This window comes from Falco cherrug, chromosome 14 (genome assembly GCF_023634085.1).
Source record: "Falco cherrug isolate bFalChe1 chromosome 14, bFalChe1.pri, whole genome shotgun sequence".
Lineage (NCBI taxonomy): Eukaryota > Metazoa > Chordata > Aves > Falconiformes > Falconidae > Falco > Falco cherrug.
In genome coordinates, this window is record NC_073710.1 from 441,041 (window position 1) to 466,049 (window position 25,009).

The 25,009-nt window shown below is 54.0% G+C and overlaps 1 protein-coding gene and 1 pseudogene across 4 annotated transcripts; both read left to right on the forward strand.

Annotated features, from left to right (window-relative positions):
* Positions 1-1,398: 1,398 nt before the first annotated feature.
* On the forward strand, positions 1,399-4,966 carry LOC102058956 (fibulin-7-like; annotated as a pseudogene).
* A 2,188-nt stretch (positions 4,967-7,154) lies between these two features.
* On the forward strand, positions 7,155-21,339 carry ZDHHC1 (zinc finger DHHC-type containing 1). 4 transcript variants are annotated; one of them, XM_055726849.1, is made up of 11 exons: positions 7,155-7,293; positions 9,767-9,985; positions 11,794-11,969; positions 12,584-12,685; positions 13,502-13,626; positions 13,970-14,128; positions 17,576-17,688; positions 18,395-18,480; positions 19,107-19,200; positions 20,177-20,285; positions 20,637-21,339. In XM_055726849.1, exons 2-11 carry the CDS (start codon positions 9,767-9,769, stop codon positions 21,161-21,163), a joined length of 1,710 nt encoding a protein of 569 aa, XP_055582824.1. In that variant the 5' UTR covers positions 7,155-7,293; the 3' UTR covers positions 21,164-21,339. The 4 variants fall into 4 exon arrangements, with proteins under 4 accessions (XP_055582824.1, XP_055582826.1, XP_055582827.1 ...); XM_055726851.1 differs by having other exon boundaries at positions 20,180-20,285; XM_055726852.1 differs by having other exon boundaries at positions 14,015-14,128.
* The last annotated feature ends 3,670 nt before the right edge of the window (positions 21,340-25,009 follow it).

The following is a 25,009-nucleotide window of genomic DNA, read 5'->3' on the forward strand; positions in this document are numbered from 1 at the left end:
TGCAGCCCTGCCGGGATGCCCCGCAGCGGGGCCAGCGCCCCGCGCTCTGCCCCAGCCCTGCCGCAAGCCGGGGTCCGTGTGGGAGGGCAGGCAGCAGTGGGTATCCCAAGCAGCACCACTTTGGGGCACTGGGAGGTAGGATGTCAAGGGGCTGGGGGCAGCTCAGGGCCCCCCCCGGCTGCCAGCTTTCCTCCTGCCCCATGAATTAAACATGCTGGGGAAGTAACACACACCACCATGGGCTCGAAGCCAAATACCCGCTCCGGGGAGCTGAGCAGCATGGTTACGGTTACCGGGTGGGAGGATGCGAAGGCCAGGGGGCCAGCAGTGGGAGAGATGCTGGGCTCGGGGTGGGGGTGGGGGGCGTGTCTCAGCAGGCGCTCAGGGCCGGGCAGGGGTCCCAGAGCCCGTGCTGCTGAGGGGCTCAGTAGCACCTTGATGACTCTGCCCTGACGCAGGGCTCCCAGCACCCATGTCAGGTGTTCCCCCATGGCAGGGCAGATGTGTGAGTTCAGACATCCCTGCTCAGGGGTGGGTGGGGGACAGGCACATGAGGCTGTGCCCCTTCTGCTGGGCTATCACAGTTGGGAGGGACCAGAGCATCCCACCTGCTGGTTTTGGGGCTGAGCTGGATGTCAACAGAAATCCAGCTCCGAACGCCTTCAGCTCCCTCGGCTGGAGCCTAACTCTCACACTGGCCTGAACCCCAGCCCCACGGCTAATGCCAACCCCAGCCTTCATCCAAACCCTCCTGTTCATACGGACCTGAACCCTTGGCATCGGTCCTCACACTGACCTTAACCCTTACCCGAAACCTGCCCTTAGCCCTGGGAGTCCAGTGCTCACTCCAACCCTTGCCCTAGTGCCAATCCCAACTCTAACCCTAACCTTAACACTGACCCCAGCATTAACTCTGACTCTAATGTTAATGCTGCCCTTAATGCTGACTGGCACCTCAGCTCTCGGCTGCAGGAGAGCCCTGGGGTCCTTCTCTAAGCTCCAGTGCAGCTGAGCTCACTCCAGCAAAGCCATGGGCAGCCGGCAAGCTCACCGCGCTGCTGGGCTGCCCCCCGCAGCAGCCCCAGCTCCCATGGAGAGCTGGATCCCAGTGCCAACCCCGGAGCCATCCCTTCTCCTGGGAGACTTTCCCACACTCAGCAAACACGTGGGATTAGCCTCATCCTGCACCCCTGTGTGCCACAGAGCCAGGGCTGGTCCCAGGGGGAGCCCAGCACCGCAGGTACGGCAGCAAGTGCTGTGACAGCCACCGCCTGGCCCCGGTACCCGCTAGCCCTGTGACACGAAAGGCCCCAAAGCCCCTGATGTGCAGAGAGGGAGGGGAACGGAGAGGCTGGTGCCAGCACCAAGGGGAAACTTTCCTACAGCTTGGCTTCAGACAGGGGAAAAAACAACAAACACACGGGCACGCGCCATGGATAAATCCCAGTGTGTGCAGGAGTGCGGCCGCGAGCGAGCAGGGCAGGACCAGACCACTGGCATCTCTGCAGTCCCTGCAGCCTGCGCAGCCAGAGCCAGCCCGGCATGATGCTCCTCGTGCCACCACCAGCCTGGCTGGCCCCGGGCATCCTGCAGCTGCCCCTCAGCAGCACCCAGGTAAGGATCCCTGCACCTCCCTCCAGCTCCCTCGCAGAGCCCACACTGGGGGCTTCTCAGCACCCACCTCTCAGACCCCAACGCGCTGGCACTGCCTTGGCAGGGACACACACAAACACAGAGTATCGCCCCAGCCTCAGCGGGGCTGCCCAGGGCCAAGGGGGACAGTTGTGGGGCTTTTCCCCTGCAGCAGCAAGATGATGCTAAACCCACCCGGTGTATCCAAGCTGCTCCGCAGTGTCCAAGTGCTGGGGCAGGACCGGGTGGAGGGGCTGAGGCTGGAGTGGATGCAGAGGCGGGAGCAGACCCCACACTGGGACAGGGAGGAAGGGGCTCTGCCCAGGGCAGGGCATCCAAACCAACCCCAGAGATGCTGCCTGCTTGGGAGGGTCCCCCTGGGCTGCGGCAGGGTGGCAGGAGACCCTGGCAGGTGACGGGGATGTCCTTGCATCCCCCCAGGAGTGCCTGAACCAGCAGCAGGTGCTCAGCACGGTGTGGCAGATGCAGAAGCTGCTGGTGGCACAGGAGGCTGCCCACCTGCAGGGCACGCGTGGTCTCTGCCAGCAGCTCTCCATCCTCCGCAGCCGCCTCCAGCGACAGGCCACCAAACGCAATGGTAACCCCGGGCAGGTCACCACCACGGGGGTGGCATCCCCGTGGGGATGGGTCCAAGCCCTAGACCTCCGGCAGGCAGCCTGGCGAGGGACCCCCAGCTCCTTGCTGGGGTTGGCTCCAGCCTGGCGATGTCCTCACCTGTGTCTGTCTGTCCGCAGAGACCTGTCCGCAGCTGGCGGTGCCTCTGAACGGACGGATGCTGGGCCGGAGCATGCGGGTGGGCCATGATGTTCACTTTGTCTGCGATGCTGGCTTCAGGCTGGTGGGCTCCGAGACGTGTGCCTGCCAGCACGACTGCACATGGAGTGGCACCCAGCCCTTCTGCAGAAGTGAAGTGGAGCGGGGTTGGGGTGCCATGGGCTCAGCTGTGCCTGCAGGCTCCTTTGTTGCCCTGAGCTGTGGTGTCCCATCACTCTGCTCTGCTACTGTGCAGAGAGCAGCCCAGAGGCTGCAGCGAAGGGCACCGAGGCTGGGCAGCAGGATGGGGTGAGGATGGGCTTCTCCAGCTGGTGTTCACGAGCTCCTTCTCCCTAAGTATTGACGACTGCTCCAGCAACCCATGTGCCAACAGTGGGACATGCCTGGATGGCAACCGGAGCTATACGTGCCTCTGCCCCCAGGGCTGGCCAGGCCCCAGCTGCCAGAGCCCCATCTGTGCCTGTAGGTGCCTGGGTCTGGGCTGCGGAGGACAGGGATGCTCATGGGGACAGCACTCAGCCATGCTGCGCCCGTCTCCCCCTTCCCTAGCAGCCCCCCAGGATCTCAGCCCCCCCCCCCCCCCATCTCCCTTTGACACACCCCCCAGCAGTGACACCCGCTGCCCCCCCACAGCCTGGGTGACGCTGAGCAATGCCTCCTTCAGCTGCCAGCCCCGCTGTGCCGAGAGCCGTGTGGGCTCCTGGCGCTGCAGCTGCGATGCCGTTTTCCAGATGTGAGCTGGTGGCATGTGCCACGGTAAAAAGGGGTTGAAGATGGCGGGGAGGGGGAAACTGTCTTGGTGGTGACGGGACCCCAGTCATGTCCCACTCTGTCCCCCCAGATGTGGACGAATGCCAGCTCTTCCACTCCAGCCCCAGGACCCGGCTTTGCCTCCACAACTGCCTCATCCTCCCCGGCTCCTACTGCTGCCTCTGCCCCCCCGGCTACCTGCTCCACGCTGACCGCAGTACCTGCAAGGGTAAGCGTGGTGGGTGCAGGGCAGGGAGCATCCCCTGGGAGCAGGGGTGTGGGGAGGAGCAGCAGGGACAGCCCCACTCGCCCCGTGTCACTGCTGCAGACGTGAATGAGTGCGCCATGAAGCAGCACAACTGTACCCAGGGTGACTCTCTGCATCAACACCTTTGGGGGCCACCGCTGTGTGCGCCCCAAGTGCCCCCCGCCCCGCCACAACACCAGCTACATCAAGACCTCTGCCTTGTGAGTACCACGCGTGACTCAGGCTGTGTCATGCCCTCTCCCCCAGGTGATGGGTCCCACAGTGCCCTGGGGACCGCACCCTGCCAAACCCGGGGCAGCAGGGAGAGTGCCAGCCAGTGCTGGCAGCAAATTGTCACGTGGGGTGCTGGGTGTGCTTAGCATGCTCCCCGATGGTCTCAGGATGCAGGTGGCTGGGTCCCCAATGGTCTCAGGATGCTGGTGTCTGGGTGTGTGGGTGGGAGCCCACCGGCACATGGTGGCTTTATGTAGGATCCCGTCCCCCCAGAGCCCCAGCCTAGGGGGAACAATGCTGTTCCCCCTCTGCTGCACATCTGCATGGTGCCATCAGCTGCCACCCAGCAGGCAAACCCCCTGGTTCTGCTTTTGAGACTAAATCCCTTTATGGCTGAGCACAAGCTGCCCAAGCAGAGGAGCTTGCCTACTCTGGGTAAGTTCATCGATGGGAGGCATGTCTGAGCCTGGCTCCATCCCTGGCCTCCAGCTGGGACTGTGGTGCCCCTGGTCCCAGCCCCAGAGCGTGACCCAGAGCTGCAGCCCCGCAAGGCACCGTGTTTGCCTGGCAGAGGAGGGATGGGACACAGATCCAATGGCAGGCACGCTGGGATGTGGCTGTCTTGGGTGGCTCTGCCACAGGACCGGTGGTGGGGCTGGAGGCCCTGCCCGCAGTGCAGACTGGGCTTGTTTGCAAGGATGCGGGCAGCTCCCTGAGAGCCAAACCCCAGCACTGAGCCACGGTTCCCCTTCTTTCCTGGCAGCCAGTGTGAGAGGAACCCCTGCCCCACCGGGAGCTGAGCCTGCTGCCTGGCTGCCACCTCCATCTCCTTCCACTACCTGCCGCTCTGGGCCAACTGTACTGTGCCCTGCGTCCTCTTCAGGACGTCCACCACCCGATCCACAGGCGACAGTCTGCATTTCACCATCGTGGGTGGCCGGGGACAGGGCGCCTTTGCCATGTGGCGCTCCAGCCAGCAGATGGGAGAGCTGGTGCTCACCAGCCCTGTGGCAGGGCCAGCCACACTGGAGGTGGAGCAGGAGATGAGCGAGTTCTCCTGCAAGGTCCTCCTGGGCAAGCACGTCTTTAAGGTCACAGCCTTTGTGTCCCTATATGAGTTTTGATCCCCCTTGGAGGTGAGTGTGGGGCCAAGCCAGAAGTCTTTCCTGGGGAGTGATGGAGCAGGTTCAGCTCAGTGCTCCCAGTTCTCATCCCATTGGAGGCGTCTCTCTCCCATAACACTTGCTCACGGCTGGTAGAGCAAAGCCACCGCAGCAGAAATGATGCCTGTCACAAAGGCTGTAAGGAAAACCCTGCAGGCAATGGGGGGACCAGCCTGGGGGTACCTGCCTCTGCCAGCCCCCCTCCTCTCTGCCTGCATAGCACACGGAGGGGCATGACAGAACAAGCTGACAGCACGTGGTGTGCAGGTCCGGCTCCTTGTATCTTTTAACCTCTAATAAAAGAAAAGTGGCTGTTGGAAGGGCGTCCTCCTTGCTGTATGCCTGCTGTGTGGGATCAGCCCCATGCTCCTGTGGCAATGCTCCTGGGGAGAGCTGGGGGCTGTGGCCATGGCAGGGTCCCCTTGCAGAGTTTGGGGTGCCAGTAGAGCTGTCAAGCCCACCCAGGATCATGCAGTGTATGTGTCCCTCCCAGCACCACTCTTCCCACGGGGGCATGCTGAAGAGCCCCCCAGTGCAGGACTGGGAGGCGGGCTGAGCATACTGCCCTGCACAGACAAGGCTCATTCCCAGCCCCTTTGGCAGGTGCAGCACAGCAGGGCTCCCTGGCACCCGCCGAGCAGGGGACAGCGGCCGGGGGCCGTGTTTCCCCATGGCCAGGGGACTTCCCTCTGCAACAGCTCTGACAGGAGCTGACTGCACGGGCAAAGCTGCAGGTCCGCAGCTCACTGAGCACTCAAGCTGTCCCCTTGCTCCTGACTCGAGGAGGGTGGGCAGCGAGGACAAAAGAGTGGCAGCCCCCCACACTCCTTGGGCCCCTCCTGCCACCAGCAGCACAGACAGAGCCCTGTGCAGGGAGCGCTGCCGGCAGCTGGAGGTTGAAAAGGTGACGGGGGCTTTTGGGGACAGTGAGTGAAGGACATGCCGCCCCTGGGACACCCTTCCCTCCACACACAGAAGCCTTCCTAGGTGAGTGTCCAGCCAGCCCATGCCAGAGCTCCTCACACAAGGCAGCCGCTGTGCACACACCGCGGGCGGCTCATAAAGGCCCCTTGTGTGCCCGTGGCCGGTGCTGCCACCGGCTCTGCTCGCCGGCTCCTGGGGCTCCACATGGCTGCTTTGCTGCAGGAGGGGGACAAGCCCCCCCGGGGGCATCAGAGCTTCGGGCTGGACTGGCTGTGCTGCCTCACGGAAATCCACAGTTGGCCCGTGCCAACCGAAATAAGAGGCTGGGACACAAAGCAGGGTACAGTATTGACAAGTGTAAATATTTATTCCTGCACATGAGGTGTCCCAGCCAAACGGGGCACCCCAAACGTGGTTTTGCACAGGGTTCTTATACCCTTCAAACCTTCAGGTACAACATGACCTGACTGAGCACCACCTCCCACATTGCTGATTACCAGCCACAGTAAAACTTTGTGAAGAAACACTATTTTTCCAGCATTCTCACTGCTTGTCTATCGATCCAGACGTACCTGGAGTCAGTCTTGCTGGAGTTACTGATCTATGACACCAGGCAATGCTGGGAGGGTTTCAAAGCCATGTCTTTGGATGCTAGGGTGCCCAGGGGTATCTTTCATCCTTCATGGATTCCTCTAGGCTTCCATGAAGGAAAGTCCTTATTTCCAGGGCTGGGCTGCCCTTTGGTTTGTTTTACTTAAGCACAAACAATACTGAAGCCTCCAGTAAAATTCTACTACCTTGTTACATCGCAGTTATAACCTGAACTATGTATATATTAAGAACATACATTTTCACGCTGCAAAGGTGGGTTGGTGGAATAGTTAGAGAAAGGAATTTTCCTAACGGGACGGCTGGAACCCCCCGCCTTCCCACCGCCGGCGGCCAGGTCACCCCGGCACCGCCCGCCCGCGGCCTCGGCTGTTCCCATAAACCAGCCGGCGTCACCAGCGACAGGGCACTGCTGCCTTCGGGGGGACCGGGGGCAGCGCAGGCCCCTCCGCTCCTCCCTGGGCGGCCTTCGGAGGGGTCGCGGCTGTTCGGCGGGGGTTCGCCGCCTCCCCGAGCGATGAGGACGGTACAACGCGAGTGACCCGGTGCCACCAGCGGGAAGGCCCCCGGCTGGCGAGGCCCCGCGGGGTGGGTGCTGCAGGGCTGGCGCCCAGGGCCTGGCCCGAAGGCCGTGCCGTGCCCCAGGCTGTCCCTCCGGTGTGGGGTCCGCAGGCCCCGGGCCGCCCCAGGCAGGCCGCACACTCCGGTGGAGCGAGGAGGCCCCGTCCCGCCCCGGCTGCGCGGAGCGGCCCCACCGCGCCCGGCCCGGTTTGTCCCCTGCGCGCCGCCGTACCCAGCCGTTGCCGTGGCGACGGGCCCAGCGGCCTGAGCGCGCGGAGGCGCCGGGAGCTGCCGCGTCGGCCTCGGCTGGGGGCCCCGCGACCCGCCCGGGCATGAGGCGGGTACGGGGCCGCTCTCAGCCGCCTCTGCGGGGAGAAGGTGAGAAGGCGGTGGCGGATCCGCGGGGGGTCTGACCGGCCCTCCCCGCAGCGGCTGCCCGCGACCCCGCTCGCCCGGCCCGGCCCGGCCCGCGGGGCCTGCCCGCAGCTGCCCGGGAGGAGCCGGTCCCCGGCGCGGCTCGCTGCGTGCTGCCCCCGCTGCCCCCCGCTCGGCGGCTTGGCGGCCGAACACCCGAGGGGTGAACGTGACAACTCCCGGCTGGCTTACAGCCAACTAGGTAACTAGCAGGGTTAACAAGTGGCGCCAGCTCAGTTACCCTGTGAGGTGGTGAGTGACCCCGAGGGCGGCTCCGTGCCCCGAGTGCCGGTTCGGGCTCTGCAGCCGGGCCCGCGGGGCGCCGGGCTCACCCGCGGCGTAGGGTACCCGCCGGGCAGGGGGACGCAGCCTCCTCGGCTCCCTTCACACGCAGCTCTGTTTTTCATCAGTACCGGTGAGTGATCAGTGCATGGGCTACAAGGGAAGCTGTCGCACTGGCAGGGAAAGGCCAGAGGAGCTTTGCCTCTGAGGGCCTTTCCTGCTCCGCCACTGGCTGCCGGGCTCGGGGGGGCCCAGCCGGGAGGGAGCTTTGGTCGCAGTTCAGCACATAAAAGGTTCTGTAGAATTGGACCAAGGTTTTTGATATTAAACAACATAATGTTAAATCCCTCTGGTGGTGTAAAACAGTAAAATCTTGCAGTGAAACAGGGATTCCAGGGTCTGGGTGGGCTGAGCGCCCTCAGCCAGGGTCTGGTTAGGAGAAAGGAGAAATGTGGGGATTTTTTCAAATAATTTGAGCAGTTTTTGTAACAAGTAGCTCAAATTGATGCGCAAGCAAGCTTTCAACAACCAAACGAGAAAAATACCATGTGATTAGTGACTATTTATCATCATTGATGAGCCAGTTGCCATGTAGCAATTTAAAGTATGCATGCATGCAGGCCGGTACTGCTAATTTCTTCAAAGGCTGAAGTTAGGAATTATTTTTTTTCCAGCCTGCTTGTCGATAAGACCGTGCTGATGAGCATAAATTACATTCTTTTGTATTCTTACCTGCTGCGTCTCTACCAGTTGACACCAAAAGATCCTTTGTTGGCTGTGATGACACAAAAAGCCCTTTGCCTGGGGCTGATGCAGGACTGTTGGTGCACCAAGGTCTGGAATTGTTCTGCTCGCGCTTTCAGCCTGTTGGCATTTTTCTGGTACTGGAACTACTATAAAAAATGCTGCAAACGAGCCAGAGATGACCTCCTTTTCTTTCAGCGTGCTCAGGTGCAAGTTAATCGGACTAATTGAAGTTGCTTATCCCTGTTAGATGTTAATTCAACATCGTCTCTAGTTACTAAGGAACCATGAGCGCGGTGCAGAGGTACTTGTGCTTCAAGTCAGCTCGGGTCCGGCAGACCTTCTTAGTGCCGGTTTTACAATGCTACCCCTGACCTGCTGCCTGTATCGTACTCCCCGGTATCCGCTGCACCCAAGTTTTCCGTGAAGCAAAGCAGCCCAACTCTCTGTCATTAAATGCCCATCCTGGCTCCACAGCAAGTGAAAAGCAACAACTAGCAATCCAACACAAATTGAAAAAAAGGAGAAATGGCTTCTGAGCTCATAGCTGTTGTGCAAACAGGAATCGTAAACGTCAGGAACTTTCCAGGTTATGGTTGTAACTGATCTTTGCAATTAAATTTGCTTTCTCCTGCCAGGAGTCCAGACACGGTAGGACAGCTGAATAATCAAGCTGCTTCCTGCGTGGATGTTCTGCATATGTAACTCTCTGTTCAGTTCTTCTAGCAACAGTCTGCTTTATACCTGTGTTGTGGAGTAACTCCTGCTTCTTTTCCTCTTTTTGTCATTAGTGTATCAGTTTACTTTTTCAGTTTCTAGTCTTTCCACTTCCTTTGTTGCTGACAAAGGAGTCTCTGTTGTCTTGCATGCTGCGTGGTGCTGAATTGCAGTTCCAGACCACGTGCTCCAGTGGGGCCACCCGCTCTCCCCTCCCTACACTTCTCTGCACCAGCTGGAAGGACAACGTGGCATGTCTGAGACAGGTGAAAGGACTTGTTCTGCCACCATCCATAGCAGTGTTCAGACATGAACATGTCCCCAGACCACAGCAGATTATACTGCATCTCTGGACTGTCACCAAAATACCCTCTTAGCTCTTTTTACTCTATTTATTTAGGTCTAGATCCATTCAAAGACTGGCAAAACCTGCAAGTTTCCCTTAGCTGAAAATCTGGGGTATTGTTGTTTCATGCAGACATCAGCACTTGCTTTTAGAGTGGAATTGGTTTTTTTTTTTCCTTTTGTCACTATTGATACAAAATCCCCTGTGCAGAGAGAAGTATCTCCTCAGGTGTGTTGTCATTTTAGTCTCTCCAACTTTCTGTACACCTTGGAGCACATCTCCAGCACTTGGGCTCAGTTGCGATATTTTTGTATCACATTTTTTTTTTTCCATTTTTGATTTCTGTAGATGAATATCTGCAATAAACCTCCTAATAAAACAGCTCCAGAGAATTTGGCCGAAGCTGTTCCTGAGGTGCAGGTCCAACGCGCTCGAAGGAATGGCTGGAGCTGGCCTCTGCACCTTTTCCAGATTATTGCTTGGTCGCTGTACCTCTTCTTTGCGCTGGTTGGCTTTGGAATCCTGGTTCCTCTCCTGCCTCGCTACTGGCTGCCTGCTGGCTATATTGTATCCTTTGGTCAAGAGGAGAACACGGACCGTAATAAACTATTGGTGGGACTGTTTTACAATAGTTGTTAGGTAGTGTAGAAAGTGTAGGAGAAAGTAGCTGAGCCACAATCTTTTCTGAACTATAACTATAATTTTGATTTTCTCCTGTCTATAAAAAACAGTTATTCTGAGTTACTCTGCCCTTGAACTTTGGGTAGGTCACTAAAGTTCTGCTTGTTGCCTTCATCACTCTGTTAAGGTGACTGTCTTTGCTTCCAAGACTCCTTTGCTGTCTGCTTCTGCCTGTGTGTCTCCTTTGTTTTATATTATTCTTCTACAAGCTTGTTGCAGGGTTTGAGGGAAGTCAAACTAGAAAAGCCCCTCCTGAAGCCCCCTGGCCGCAGTGGGCAGCCGCACCTCCCCACGCTGACTGACCGAGTCTTGAAAGGCGGCTTTATCTGTTGGTGGTTATATGGTGCGGTCGCTTGTGATAGCTGGCAGTTATCTTCTCCCTGGGCCTTCTCCTGGGTCTTCCGTAGAAGATTTGTGAGTGAAAGGCAAGGTGGTGTAGTGTGACCCTCAGAGGAGAGGTCTGTCGTGCAGCAATTTAACGCACGTCTAACTGTCCTCTCAATGCGGGCAGCATCAGAAGATGAGGTACTTGTGCTGTGAAGGCATCTTGTCCTGTGAGCTGTGCAGCAAAGCCCAGCTCAGCCCAGCCCAATGTGTTTTCAGCCTCCTGTCCTCAACCCACCTCCCTAGAGCTGTGCGTGCTGCTCCTGCAGCTGGGAAGGAGAGAGACTAGAGATGGGGTGTGCTGGGGAGTGATCCCAGTGCTCCCAGTGCCACCTTCTACTGTCATCTATGCCCAGGGAAGGAATTTTGTCACGGCCAGGCCCTGGCTTCTCCTGGTGGACTAGGTTGTCTGGGGAGTGGCAGGCTGGAAGAGGGTATCCCAAGATTGGAATTTAGTACTTAACAAGCTGGTGAGGATTTTTAATTTGATGTGCGCATCTGGGTGTACCGAAAATAAACTGGAAGGTTTGCACACATGCTCATTTAGCTGCAGTGTATTTTAGCAGCAAACTCTTGAGCACAGCGGTACTCCAGGCATGCAGGTTGCTGCTTTGTATGTGTACATTCTTACGTATTTGTATATTCTTTCCAAATATCAGCCATTACTGCAGGTGCCTGGTCAAAAGTACTGCTAAAGCACATTTGCTCTGGCTTGCCACCATGTTAAGAAGTAAGAATCCAAACAGGCTGTGTTACACGAAACAGTGGCAAATCCTGGATACCGTTTGCCTGTAAATTGTACAGGAGCCTTCTTTAAAGGGGTGATCCTCGTCCTTGGGATTCTGACTGCAGGAAGAGGAAAGCAAGGTGGTCAGTACTAGTTCCTTGATATGACCTTTTTTTTTCCTTTCTCGTAAGTTTGTTCTTATGAAGGGGCACGTGCGTGGCCTCAACTGAGTGTTCCTTTCCAAGGAGTCGGTATGGACTGAGATATATGGACCTACGTCAATGGTCTGCATGTGGGTCCAGATTCTGGTAAGTAAAGGTAATTTTTAGAAATGTCCTTCCTAGCACAGGAGGTTTTGTGAGGCAGAGTAGTACATAATAAGGAGGGTTGTTCTGTAGACTTAGTTATCTTTTTCCGGAAAATATTTATTATCTCTGTTAATAAAGCTCAGATTAATGTGCTGCAGTCAGTTATATAGTGATACTTCATTCTAAGCCATATATTTCTCATCTGTGTGGCCTTTGTGCATTAAGGATAAAAATTACAGGCATTAAATCATATGATCCTTAACTGTGTACTTCAGTGTCCAGGAGTGTGTTTTATCTACCATTTAGTTGTTCATCTTACTGCAGTCTCCATTGATCCTGCGGATGCAAATGTGCGAGAAAAAAATTATCTGGGGCCTCTGGCCGCCTTCAATCGTAATCAACACACACATGTCATTGAAAACCGTCACTGCCATGTCTGCGATGTCGATGTGTAAGTATCTTCTCTTCTTCTCCTACTACTCGGTTTTCTTCACCGTTACACATCACCGTTAGTCTTTAATGCTAAACTCTCTTAAGATTGAAATTGAGCCCCTGAGGCTCTATAGCGCAAGTTAAACTTTATCCTGTGGCAGGGCTCAGTTAATCGGGTCAGTGCCCTCTGTCAAATACGTACACGGTTCTGTGTTGCATTTAATTGGTCACGTGTTGTGTGGAGCGGACTGTACGGTTCCGTGCTACTGGATCTCAGTGTTTGACCTAACAATGTGTCATTTGTGTGTGTGTGCGTGTGTCTGGCTGGACGTTAATACAGTAGCAGGCAATGCTTGGAGGGCAGGCATTGTGATCAAGCTTTGTAGAACTGTTGAAGGATTTCAAATAAGAAATCAACGATTTCCAAATTAGAAATTGTGCAGTGTATTTTGCAGTGTTTAGGATTGTGGTCCAACAATGGCTGTTTTGTTTGGGTGTTGAGGTATTCCTGATGTGGAAGGTTTCCTTGCTATTACCAGGATCTTAACCGCTGTATCCCCCTCTACTCGTGTCACTGGAAAGTCACGGTAATGAGCTGGTGCTGCCGTGCTAATGTCACCCTTTCTTTGGCAGGAGTGCCAAGTCAAAGCACTGTGGAACTTGCAACAAGTGTGTGTGTGGCTTTGATCACCACTGCAAATGGCTCAACAATTGTGTGGGAGAGAGGAATTACTGGTAAGAGCCTGGCATTGTGACAGGAGCACAACACTGAGTCAATGATGTTGCCCCTTTTCTTCCCAAGGTTTTCCTGCATCACACTCCAGCCTGTGCTGAGCCACGCAGCTCTCTCAGACCCCAGCTGAATAAAATCAGTCGTGACAAAACCAGATGGAAAATGCAAGCATAATTATGACATTCAAATAGCCAGGGATAAAATTCCGACACTTAGTAGCTGAACATCTACTAGTAAAAACAGCGAACATAATCTTGTTTAGTTTTAGGAAAAGCTTACGGGGTATTAACTGGGGGTCCTTAATGCTTCTGAGAGCCGGAGTGGGAATAGAACCATGATCATGCAGTTCCCATCTCTGAAACAACCTACTTTGTTGTGGGTTTTTTTATTGCATACTTTTCCTACGAGACCCGCAGCGTACAGGCACCTCTTATCTGTGCTAGGTTTAAGATAAAGAGTAAGGAAGCTGTCACTGATTATTGCTTCTCAGTTTACTTTCCTGCACTAAAACCACATGGAAAGCAAACGGTTGTTACTGCTGGGTGCCTTGTTACACTGCCTGCAGATGTTGTGCCGGGAGCTCTCTTGTCTGTCCTAGATAGACCTGACCGTGTTGTAACCACAGTTTCCCTTAAGGGTCACTGTTTCATCCCTCAGGGTAACAGATCAGAAGATCGTTAACCGGTGTCTATCATAAGTGTAAGAAAGCATCACAGTAATTTGGGGTAACTGTCTGTCTCTATCTTATCGGAGGCTGGGGTTTTGAATTGTATGTGTGCCGTTATTGAAGCCACTCAGACTTTTCATCTTCTTGGCAGGCTTTTTCTGAATAGTGTGCTGTCTGCCCTTCTGGGCCTTGGGCTTCTGCTGCTCGTCGCTTGCTACGTCTTTGTGGAGTTCTTCGTTGACCCCACGATGCTTCGCTCTGACCAGCACTTTGATGGTACTAGCAATGCTTCTGTTGTGTGTCCTGTGAAGCAACCGGCGTATCTTGAAAGGGGATTGGATTCCCTGGGCTCTCCCATGGAGGAGGAACTCCTTACTCCTTCAATTTTGTATTTCTGCAAGGGTGTCTCTGCTCAGATGGACAGAATGTCTTTCCTTACAGAGCCAACTGCTCTTCCCAATGGCCTTGCAGACAAAAGATTTCGTAGGTGTCCAGTGCATAATGGATCTGCAACTACTTTTGAACTAACAGTGTTTGCAGCTGTAAAGTTTATGATGCATCTATAGAGATATGTAATATCTGGACGATCTACTTAGCCTCCAACTCTTTGTTTTTACAGCTCTACAGAACCACACGGACCTCTGGTTTGTGTTTCTCCCTGCAGCTCCTGTTGAGACTCGCGCACCTGCCGTTTTGACCACCATTGGGATTTTTATTCTTCTGAGCCTAATGACCGTGATCCTGCTTGGCCACCTCCTGACCTTTCACATCTATCTCAGTAGGTGCTACATTCCTGTCATCTGCACCCCCATTTCGTTTTCACTTAGCTGCTTCTACTCATTCTGCATACACTGTGTGTTCACTCGTGTCACAAATATACAAAGTTGTGTAAGATGGCCATTGAAATGGTAGAAAATTTGAGTTTAACATTGTATTTCTGATTTACCACCAGTACCAGGTGGTCTTATCAGTGCGTGTGCAGCAGGGGGCTTGAGTTGGGCTTGTGCATTCCTGTGTCTAAGCTGCGTTGTCCTGGACCTGAGAGCATGTGGGAGAGTAGCAGCGAGGCCAGGTGGAACGAGCTGGATAATTCCAGCTCAGTGCCGGCGATGGCAGATTCAGATTGGTTCTGCACGTGTGCTGTTGTGAGTCTCCTCACTGTGCTGCCCAGGACGTCTGTTGTGTGAGAGTCTGTTTCTCTGTGACCCCCGAGAGATGTGGACAATATTAATCTAAATTTCTAATAGGAGGCCTAACGTCCAGGTCAAGCTCCCTTAATGGAAGTTGTACCTCCTTAACACAAAAAGGCTTGTGAAATTCAGAGGAAGAGGTTTTCAGAAAGGCTTTGCATTAAGTCTCCTACTTGTTTCTCTGTCAAGAAGGGATATTTATCTTTGTTTACATACAGATGGGCGTCAAAAACCTTTTTACAGCCATCGTCTGAAATGAAGCCGATGCTATTTGGCTGCCTGACGTAAGTCATGAGGAGAAAGGATCTTACAGTAGCTGATGGTGCCAAAACTATGGAAGAAGGGATGTGGTGGAAGAGAAATGAGGACAGCAGTGACAGAGGATCATTGGGTGCATTTTTAGGTTGTCAGTCACAGTGGTGCAGATGCCAACACAAACTAGGTCAGCTCAAACCAGTACAGCTCCAGAAACAAAATAGTTGCACTGCTGAAGTGTAGCATTTGATGGGCGAGGGCTCCTCAGCTGGCATGAAGGTTCCTGTCGGTGAGGTCATTGACTGTTGTTTTCCTTTGAGACCCTTTAACGAGCTTAACTTAAATTTGGTCCCGCTGCGATTTTGCTTTCTCGGTGGAATTGGAAGTTGACTTTGCTGAGTTAATGGCGATGCCTGTGGATTTCAGAGGTCGAACTAGCACGGTAGAAAGACTAAAAGCGTAACAAAACTGGGGCCGCTCCAGGAGGATTTCTTTTGGACGAAAAAAAAGTATTCTCCAGTTGAGTAGAGTGGTGTTTCTCCTGTCTTTGTGTACAATTTCCACGAGAGGGTGCTCCCTCCTTGGGATAGAGACATGCTTCCTCGTCAGGCAGAAACGTGCATGGGTTGCGCTGGTTCTGCTCTGGGTTTGGGGGATTTTTTGTTGCTGTTGTCTCGGGGTGATTTTTCTCCCCTCTTTCCGAGTAAATTTTGACCGAAATTAGTTTTTCTTTCTGGCCCGGTTTTAATTCTTATGACTTATGAGAAAACAGAATTTAATTATTGCTGACTTTTATTAGTATTTTATTACATTTAAATCTGCTACCCTACTGAAACTGGTCCCAGCTGTGCAGAAGTGCAGTGTGTAAGTCCTTGCTTAAAAGGAGTGATGTTACTATATAGACGCCTGTTGTGCATTAGAGATGAGAGTGCATTGCACTGACAGCTGAGATTCAGGGAGATGGGCAAAGCATGTCTGGGTCAAATTCCTCTTATTTCACACCTGTAATTGTCAATAGTCTCACCTGAATGCTTTAAGGTAGGTGGTGTTGGAATGAACGAACCTCTTTTGGGACTAGAAATACAGTTTACCAATTTAAACGTAATTACTGTTCATGAGTATTTCTTCATAAACCTTTATTTTTTAAGAACAGTTAAAATACAAGGAGAAAACAGCACCCCTGTGAGTGCTATTGTCTGTAAGCTTCACATGAAAAAACATTGCTTAAGTCAGGTGTGACTATGGAAATTTAGAATCTAGTTTTGTTACAAGCACAGTGAACTTTTCAGAATTACTGTCCTGGTTTTTAATTACTCACTGCTACCACTCAAAAGGGAGGAAGTAGGTTATTCTCAAAATAGTACGTCCGTGTATTCAGAATTGCCAGTCTTGATGGAGATTCAGTTCTAGAGGCATTCAGTGAAACATGGTGCTTCAGAAGTTTGGAGGGAGGATATTTTTTTCATTCTTCAGTAGTCAGAAGCAATAGTAAGCAGAATAAAAAGAAAAAAAATGGTAGGGAATATAAGAAAGGATATGGGGCTCTTCACAGGCTATTAATTATATATTTCACAGTATGTGCTGAAGTGTTATCTGGCCAGACAAATGCAGTATTTTTAACTAAACAGTTATAAAATATTTTATGAGTTATGCTGTTAAGTATTCAGAAACCAACAAACTCTAAATTAAAAGTGGTTTATAGCCCTTTGCTTATGAAGCAATATTCTGTTTCTCAAATGAAGCACACGGTGCCACTGTAGGAGCATTTGCCAGCACCCTGTGCTGTCCCTGCTCAGTGCATTCGCTCAGTACTTGGCTGCGGAGCAGTGTTCATTTCTGTGCTCCATCTTCCTGGCCGAACGGATCTTGAATTCTTATTTCTTCATAAGGACGATGCTTTAACAGGAGGGGCACCTTCCCCTTTGCTCTCTCTCACTTCCCTACGAAGCCGTCCTGTGGTTGGGGCATCGTTTCAAGGGGTCAGATATTACTGATACAAACGGCTTCAGGCAGAGGAAGAACCATAGTCTGGACGTCCCACATCCTGGGTGTCTGCATGAGCTGTGAGAAGGAAGAATGATGACCAGGCTGGGCACTGAAAACCTTCAGCATCCATTGCTGGGTTTTGTGCTCTGAAAGTACTTGCTATCACAGTGTCATTATGGGAGGAATGTCTGACTTTTGGATCCTCGTAACATTTTGGGTCTCATGAAGAAACCAAGCTTCTCAGACATGGCACGTGCTTTTGGTCATTCATGGAAGCAGATGTGTTTGTGTGTGTGACCTTAAAAGCACAGAAACTCAGGCACATGTGACCTCTGGGCACATCTGTTTGGCTTAAGGCCAGCTGTGCGTCTGAGGTTTTGAATATGAAGTGTCTCAGTCTCCTCTATGGGACACGCTGACCTGCTGAATTTCTTTTCTGCATTGAGCATCACAGACCTTCTGACTGCTTGTGGAGCTTTCTGTGCAGCGCACACCGTACCCTTACTGGGTGTGAGTAACGGGTTTGCTCTGAAATGAGCTGGACAAATCACAGCGGCACAGACGGCTGCACCATGTCAGTGGGACTTTAGAAGAACAGTGGGATTGTGAGAAAGTGTGATGGTGGCAGTAAGGGATGTAGTAAGATGTACAGTGCAAAGGTACTTTTGACTCAGATTATCACGTTTATCACGTTTACAGTTACTGTCTGATTGTGTAGTTATTCACACTCTTTGTATAAGTGTAGTTACAGAGCGGCCTTTCCTGCGCTGACAGCTCGCTTTTTTTCCTCCCAGTGTGGAACAAACTGACGACGTATGAGTTCATCCTGCAGCAGCGTCCGCAGCATGAGACAGAAGATGGGGAGAAGCAACAAGAGTCTTGTCCCTCCCAAGTGACACCCAGTCAGGTACTCGCGGTCCATTTCTCAGAACAGCCTGGCTGGCCTGCAGGGTACAGTGTGCTGCATGTCTGGGAGTCCAAACTTTAGAGACAGTTGCCAGACAGAAGATTTTAGAGAGACTTGGTGGAGGCAAGTGTGGTGTGAGGGAGTGTGAGGCTGTAACTCGATGTAACTTGTTGGAATTCGGGGCGGCTGGTGCAGCTGGGTCAGTTCTGGTACAGCCGGGGCAGCAGGGGGAGTGACAGGGGGGGAGCAGAGAGAGAGAGAAAACAGCGACAATGAGCGCCATGCGCCCCCACGTGCCCCCACTTTCTTTGCCCCACTTTCTTGCACCCCGCACATTTGCACCCCACTTCTGCACCCCACTTCTGTGCCCCACTTTGTACCCCACGCTTCCTTGCCCCACTTTTCTCTGCCCCACTCCCCCTGGGTGAGCGGCGATGAAGTGATGGCTGCAGCGGGCCGGGTGTGCAGCGTGTGCCGGTCTGTGTCGGTCGTGGCCATTGCTGCAGCTGATGGTTCTGCTCGTGTGGCGCCGTCTGTCTCTGGTACCGTCAGGCTGCTGCTGGGCTGTGGCTGCGCCAGCTGTCAGGACAGAAAATGTCTGGGCTGTGGCTGAGGCAGGAGGGAGAAGACATCTCTGTAATAAAAATCTCTCTTCTCCCCTCTGTGTCCGTATTGGTCTGAAAATATTTTGCTTTATTTTTTCCAGGAGGCAGGCTCTTTTCCAGGTCACCCTGGCTGTACAGACCCCGGTGTTCCCGTAGGGGAATTCTCAGCAGTAACTGCAGGACAAGGGTGAGTAAAGGCACAGGTACGAGTTTCCCTGCAGCGTGTGTGGGGAACGGGAAATTGTCAGCAAAGCCACTGATGGATCCTCAGGCAAAAGCACTTAGCAGGACAGGGAGCACTAATGTTTTGACCAAGACATGGTAAAATCTTTGAGTTTCAGGAAGGGAAATACCTGCAGGACTACTTACCTCCCCTTCCCTGGGAAAATATCTTTCCTACAATAGCCTTTTTCTTTCTTTTTTTTTTTTTCTTCTGTTTTGTATCAAAATTACAGCAAGGCTGCCTGATTTGTCGTGTAGTTCCTATATTGAGCTCGTTACAGTTATATCATTTCAGGTTGTCAGGAGATGAATCACAACAGCAAGGTCTGTAGCACAGGCCAGCACTCATGGGAAAACAGCGTCCTTGTCTCCTCATTCATCCTGGGCTGTTAACTCCTGTCCCAGGGGAAGGGAGAGGAAACCCTTCACACATTGCACAATGGTGCAGGAAAAGTGACCCTGCAGTTTTGTCAGGGATGCTGTGCCAGGCAGGGGATGCTTCAGTCAGGCTGGTGTGTCTGTGCGAGCAAAGTGGGCATCAGTTAAGTCACGTGTAAGGGAATCATCTTGTGTCTCTGCTGTGTGTTTTAGCTTTTCCAAGCTCTGTGCCCACAGTGATGAGGCTGACCCCGAGCAGAGGTCCTCCCCTGACCTCCCATCTCTTCACTTCGCAGTCCCTTCTCAGGTGAGCAGGAGAACTTGCTGCATGCCATCACCTCTGCTGCTGGCACCTCACCCAGGTGTGTGGTGCATGCTCACTGCAGTGCAGGCTGTGGTTTGTACGCACACTTTGCCTGTCCTCACTGTGTATCTGCAGGGGTGACTGTGCCCTGCGGTCACTGTGTCCAGGTGACACTCTCCTGTCTCAGTTCGCGCGTGTGATCAGATACATTCTGCAGTTCCTCCGTAAACTCACAGCCCAGCTGTAACACAGCTGTAACACGATGTCCTGTTGCTGCAGTGCGGTGCAGTGACTGTATCTGCACCACTTCACTGATGTAATAAGCTGTGCATGTTTCTGTTGAGCAAAATCCAACAGTTTATATGTTTAAATACGGATGTTAAAGCACCTGCCCAGGGAAAGATGGTGTGCGTGGATATGAAGCTTGAGGGTGTGAAACAGCTGCCCAAAGTCCAGTTTTCTGTGCTTTTGATATTCGTGTATTTGTGTCCAGATGCTCTTCCCCCTTGCTCAAATGGCAGGTGGTGGTGCTCTCCCCATTTCCTCCAAGCTTATTAATCAAAGTTGTCATCTAGATGATAAAAAAAATTCCTTTTCAACTATACTTGTATTTTGGACAAGAGGTACCTCTCCCTTGGGATGTCCTGTGCTATGTGACTTTTGGTCCCCCCTTCTAGTCTGGCTTTAAAAATCCATCTATCCACCGGTGTCTCGTAGATCGTCCAGCTGTACGAGACAGCAGCTTAAAGGCACCTACACACAGGGAATCACTGTGTGCAGATAACACATATTCATTAAATACCTGTTCTCTATCATTTCTTTATAGTAACTCCATCTTAAATTATAAAATGTTCTTGGTCTTTGGTCATGACTAATACCATTATTAAAAATAGGAGGAATTAAAAAGAATTAAACTATCTGTCTCATTACTTTGGGCTGATGAAGTGACTTACCTTCTTTGGGCCATCTGCTTTCACAGCAGCAGAAAAAAAGAAAAAAGAAGATGCATAAAGCTTCTTCCTCAGCAATGGACAGCAGATCCAAAACACACGCTGGACCTTGGCCCTCTCTCCCAGGCCCCCAGTCAGGTGAGAGTGCACCAGTCCGCTGCTTTGCTTCTGGACTGGGTTTCTGGTTGCTGGCACACAGACACAGAGTGTGTCATGAGAACCCACTGGCAAAAAGCTAACTTGCCTAAGAGGGGAAAATGAGTGCTTATGAGTGCTTGGAGACACTCTAAAGTGATCAGGCTTGGGTACTCTGCTGAGAATTCTGTACATTTTCATAGATCATTTTGCAAGAATATGCATATGATTTTCTTTAACACTGGTGAATCAGCCATATGAGAGTTCCTGGGCTTGTTCGTGTCTCTGTGGGGCTGAGGGATCTCTCTCTCTCCCCTTCCTTAAGCTTTCTTCTCCCTTCCTTTCCACCTGCAGATGTCCCAGCCATGGCTGCTGCCACCTCATCTTCCCGCAGCCTGCACTCCTTGGTGCCAGCTTTTCCTCTGGGAGCTGCTGTGCCCACCCGCAGCGACGGCCTCATCCAGGTGGCAGGACCCCCTGCTGAGTATCACTCAGAGTCCGCTGAGCCCATAGATGAGATTCCTGTGACTCAGACTCGCCTGGGGAGTGTGGCTCTTCACAGGCCTCCTAAGAACAACTCTCAACACTGTCCGTTGTCCACAGACGATCCCAGAGGTGACAGGAGGAAGAATCTGTATCCTGGGCACAAGGTAAAAAGGAAAAGCTGCCAGCAAGGCAGACATGTGGAAAAAGACCTGGAACTCTTTTCCAAGATTCCTGCTGTATTTGTCAGTAAGAGCAGTGGAGAACCTCGTGTGTCTCAGCCCCAGCCCTGTGAGGGCACATCCGAGCCACAGCACAGAAAATGTGCCAGCAAGCAGCATGTGGACAAGCGTGTTCCACGCTTGAAGGACATAAGGACAAACACCACAGCGGCCTAGTGGTCACCTTCCAAAGCCATGGCCTTCTGGGGACAAGGCAAGAGGTTCTCTTTTTATGTTACTGTTCTTGGCTCCGGTGACTTGTCTCTTTGCCTGGAGGTAGCAGCGCCCTTGACCTGCAGCTGCCCATCTGCCAGCAGAACTAGCTGAGAGGTGGTAAAACCTGCTGCATCATTGTTTCTGGCTGCTGCCTCTTCCTGAGCCAGGGGTGCCCCAGAGCCCAGTTCCGCTCCCCGTGACGAGGAGGAACCATCTCCCCTGGCAGGGATGTGCCCAGGGCTGCCCCTGGCTGGGAGCTGCAGCCGCAGAGGGCGAAGGGACTCACCCTGTGCACTGTGCTTGCCATCGCGCTGCAGTGAGATATTTCTCATACTCGACCAAAGGCCAGAGGCAATAAGGTGGCAAACCTGCGGCAGGCACGTTGCTAGAGAGAGCTCAGGTTCTTTCCCGAGGAAATGGACATACCCTCCTGGCCCTCTGCGCACTGGTACTGTGGTAACTTTCTGGGAGAGAGCGTGGGAAAGACCAAGGCTGCATCTCCACTGTTCCCTGCACCCTGAGAATTAAATTTCCCACCTGCCTACACCCTGCCAGTCCTTGGGTCATTGCAGGTGCTTCAGCAGGTGGTTGGAGAGTTACCTCAGGATTGCCCTGTCCCTATACCGCTTTCCACTGTGCGCTCTCAAACCAAGCCCACCACCAGCACACACCCTGTCAGGCAGCGCAGTGTGACCTGCTCCACCGTCCCAGCAGCCCGCAGTGCCCCGCAGCGCAGCTTTCTCATCAGAACCTCTGGGTCCTGAAACCTTGCCATGTCCTGGGCTGCCAGGTCCACGTTAGTCCGCAGCCAAGCCTGGAGTCTTTGTAGTGCAGAAAAATCTTGCAGTGGGTGCTGGGGCACGTAGCCGGTGCCTTGAGTCACACCAGCCTGTGCTGGTGGTGGGAAGCAGAGAGCTGTCTGGGTGGCTGCGCTATGGCACCGCAGCTTTCCCTGCCCCTTGGCTTCTGCAGGGAGCATGCCCTGCTCTGGGTTCCTGGCCAAGCGCTGGGGCCAGGGCTGCCAGCAACCCCAGGTCTGCCCAGCAGCCAGCTCACCTCGGAGCCCAGGGTAGCAGCTACATCCCAATCGGCCTTGCCACCAGCATGGATGTGCCTGACATGGTTTGTCACTTGACAGCCATGGCACCTGCATAGCCCCTGCCTCCCCGGCATGGCCGGTGTCCTGAGTGGCAGCGGCTGCCTTGGCCAGTTGCACCATTTCTGGACAGGCCCCTGGTGCCGCACACTGCTGGTGTGTGTGAACACAGAGGTGCACCAGCAGAGCAGAGGAAGCCTGGGAAGCCTTTATCACCCTACCGAGTGTTTTGATGCATGGAAACCACAACTGACCCTTTCTCCGGACCGCGGTGGTTGCAGGTGGGTGCAGGTGAGGGAAGGACAAGGCGCAGTGGGGTGCCGTGTGAGCCGCAGTGGGGTGCCGTGTGAGCCCAGCCGAGCTGCTCCTCCCCTCGCCCAGCTCAGCCTGCACGTTCAGCAGAAACGGTTTGGAGCAGGATGGGGTATGTGGGGACAAACGCTCTTTGGGCACAGCCAGCACGGGACAGGCAGGCTGCACTCCCAGCTGTGTTGTACACGCTGCTCAGCCCTGCTGCTGCCTGTCATCCCCATGCTCACGCTGGCTCCTGTGCTGCTCTGAGCTCTACACAGAGTCCGCGTCCCCTGGGCCCAGGTAGTTTTCGTTCCAGAGAGCTCAGTTCAGCAGGGAGAGGCGGGCAGGCACCTGCTGCGTTTGGAAAGACCGAGCCCATTCCCAGAGCAGCCCCGAATGCCGCCTGCTGGCCCAGCTCCCTCGGGAAGCACCCAGCGCCCCTGGCCAATACCGTGCTGCGTGGTGCTCATGCAGCAGATGCTTCAAGTAGCACATGCCTTCAAGGAAGAAGGCAAAGTGCTGCAGCTGCTGCTGGAAACACATGATCCTTCCAGAGCTGAAGTAGGGGAGTCCTTTGGCTGAAGGGTTTATGGCAGGGGTCTTCAAAATGGCAGGAGGTCATCTGTGGCTGCTTGGTTTCCGCCCCCAATCCCTGGCGGGGGGGGGTGGGGGGGTGGGGGGGGTGGGATCTATAAATACCGGGGGCCAGACTGAGGACCCTGGGGGGCCGTAGTTTGAGGACCCCTGGTTTATGGGGTAAGCGTGGCTCAGAGATGGGACCGTCAGGCCGAGCGCTGCCTGGGACAGTCCTGGGGAAATTCTGGCAAGGCAGCATGGATATGACCGCTGACCCTGGGTTTCTCTAAAGGGCTGGCTTGTCGTCCTTCTCTCTTGTCTGATTTTTGACTCCTGGAAGAGCCGGAATGAGGAGCTGTGACTCTTCATTGAATGACGTGAGCTACTGATCAGCAACAGTGAAGTCTCACGTAGCTGTTGAACTCATTACGTGTCAGTCTGCAGGAGGGGTTGGCCTGTGATCACGCTCCTCGTGGCTTCCTTTGCTGCTGCGGCCAGTGGCACCTGCTGGCAGTGTGACCCTTTGGCAAAGCTGGTGTGTGTGTGACCAACCCTGGGGGAGCAGCAGAAACCAGGGCATCTGCTCACTGATGGGTCTCAGTTAGACCAAGTCCTTCCAGTCATTTCTCTTCGTGTCTCCTGTCACCTAAGGCAGCTACACCCCGCAGTAACGCTGTGCTCGGGATTTTCCAAGGCAGCTGTCCCACCACCCCGGAGCCATCGGTAATGTCTCTCCAGCAGCTGCCCCCTTATGTGTTTTCTTACGCTTCATCTGCACAGAACCAGTACCAAAGTCATGTCTGAAGCTCTTTAGTAGCTCTGTTCACAATAAAATTTTCTATGTCCTTTGCAAAATAGTTTCCTCCTTTTTTGCAGTCATTTGTTTATTGGCCTGGTTGATGGCCCCTGGCCTGTTTGGTCCGTTTTCCCCGCACCTCTGACATCCCAGCTGGGCTTTGCACCTTAGCCTGTGTGGCGGTGACAGCAGTCCCCTCCCCACCGGGCCGTGTGGCTGCTGGATGGGACATGGGCCTGCCTTCCCTGAGGGGCAGGGGGAGACCACCCCGTCTGTGCTGCCGCAGGGGGAGGCCAGCCCGGCTACGCTGCAGAAAGGGTGCTGTGCGCTTGGGGAGGGGGGGAGGGGGCTGGGATTCCTGCTCTATCAGGTGTCCAGGGACAGACAGGTCTGGCATGTCCCAAGGTGGCAGGTTTGGAGCACAAGCTGGGAAGGAAGGGGATGTCCTACGGTTTGCTGGGATGTGACCCTCTCCAGGAGCAGGGGGGTCACCCTCAGGTTCAGCATTTAGTTGCCCTCCCCGCAGGCTGCACTCACCTGCCCGGTGTCCCACTGAGAACGGCCCGTAAGCCCCAGGCTCCCCTGCCACACACACGGACACCCACCTGAGGAAGGGTGTCTGCCCCCAGAGTCCCTGACAACCAGTGCAGAGGCCCATATGCCGCTGGGCTGTGCTGGTTTTGTCCTGCCCTGCAGATTTCTCCCCAGGGAGTGGGAGCCCACGCTTTTTGCTGGAGGCCAACAGGGTGCCCTGGAGACCCTGCTCTGGGGGTCCCTCTGGGTAGGGCAGACATCCTTGTGCTGCCTTCTAGCTGAGCCGTGGAACATTTTCTCCGCTATGTCAAGTGCTGGAGGAGGCAGAATAAACTGAGGCTGCAAAACGTGCAATGCCTTGTTGGTGTGTCAGGGCAGCTGGGTGCTGAGTGAAGAGCTGGGCCCTGGCAGGATGGGCCCCCAGCACTGCTGCCCGTGTTGGACTCTGATCTCCTAAACCTCAGCAGGCAGGATCGCGCGTGCTGCGTCGTGTTTGCTTTTGGCTGGATTC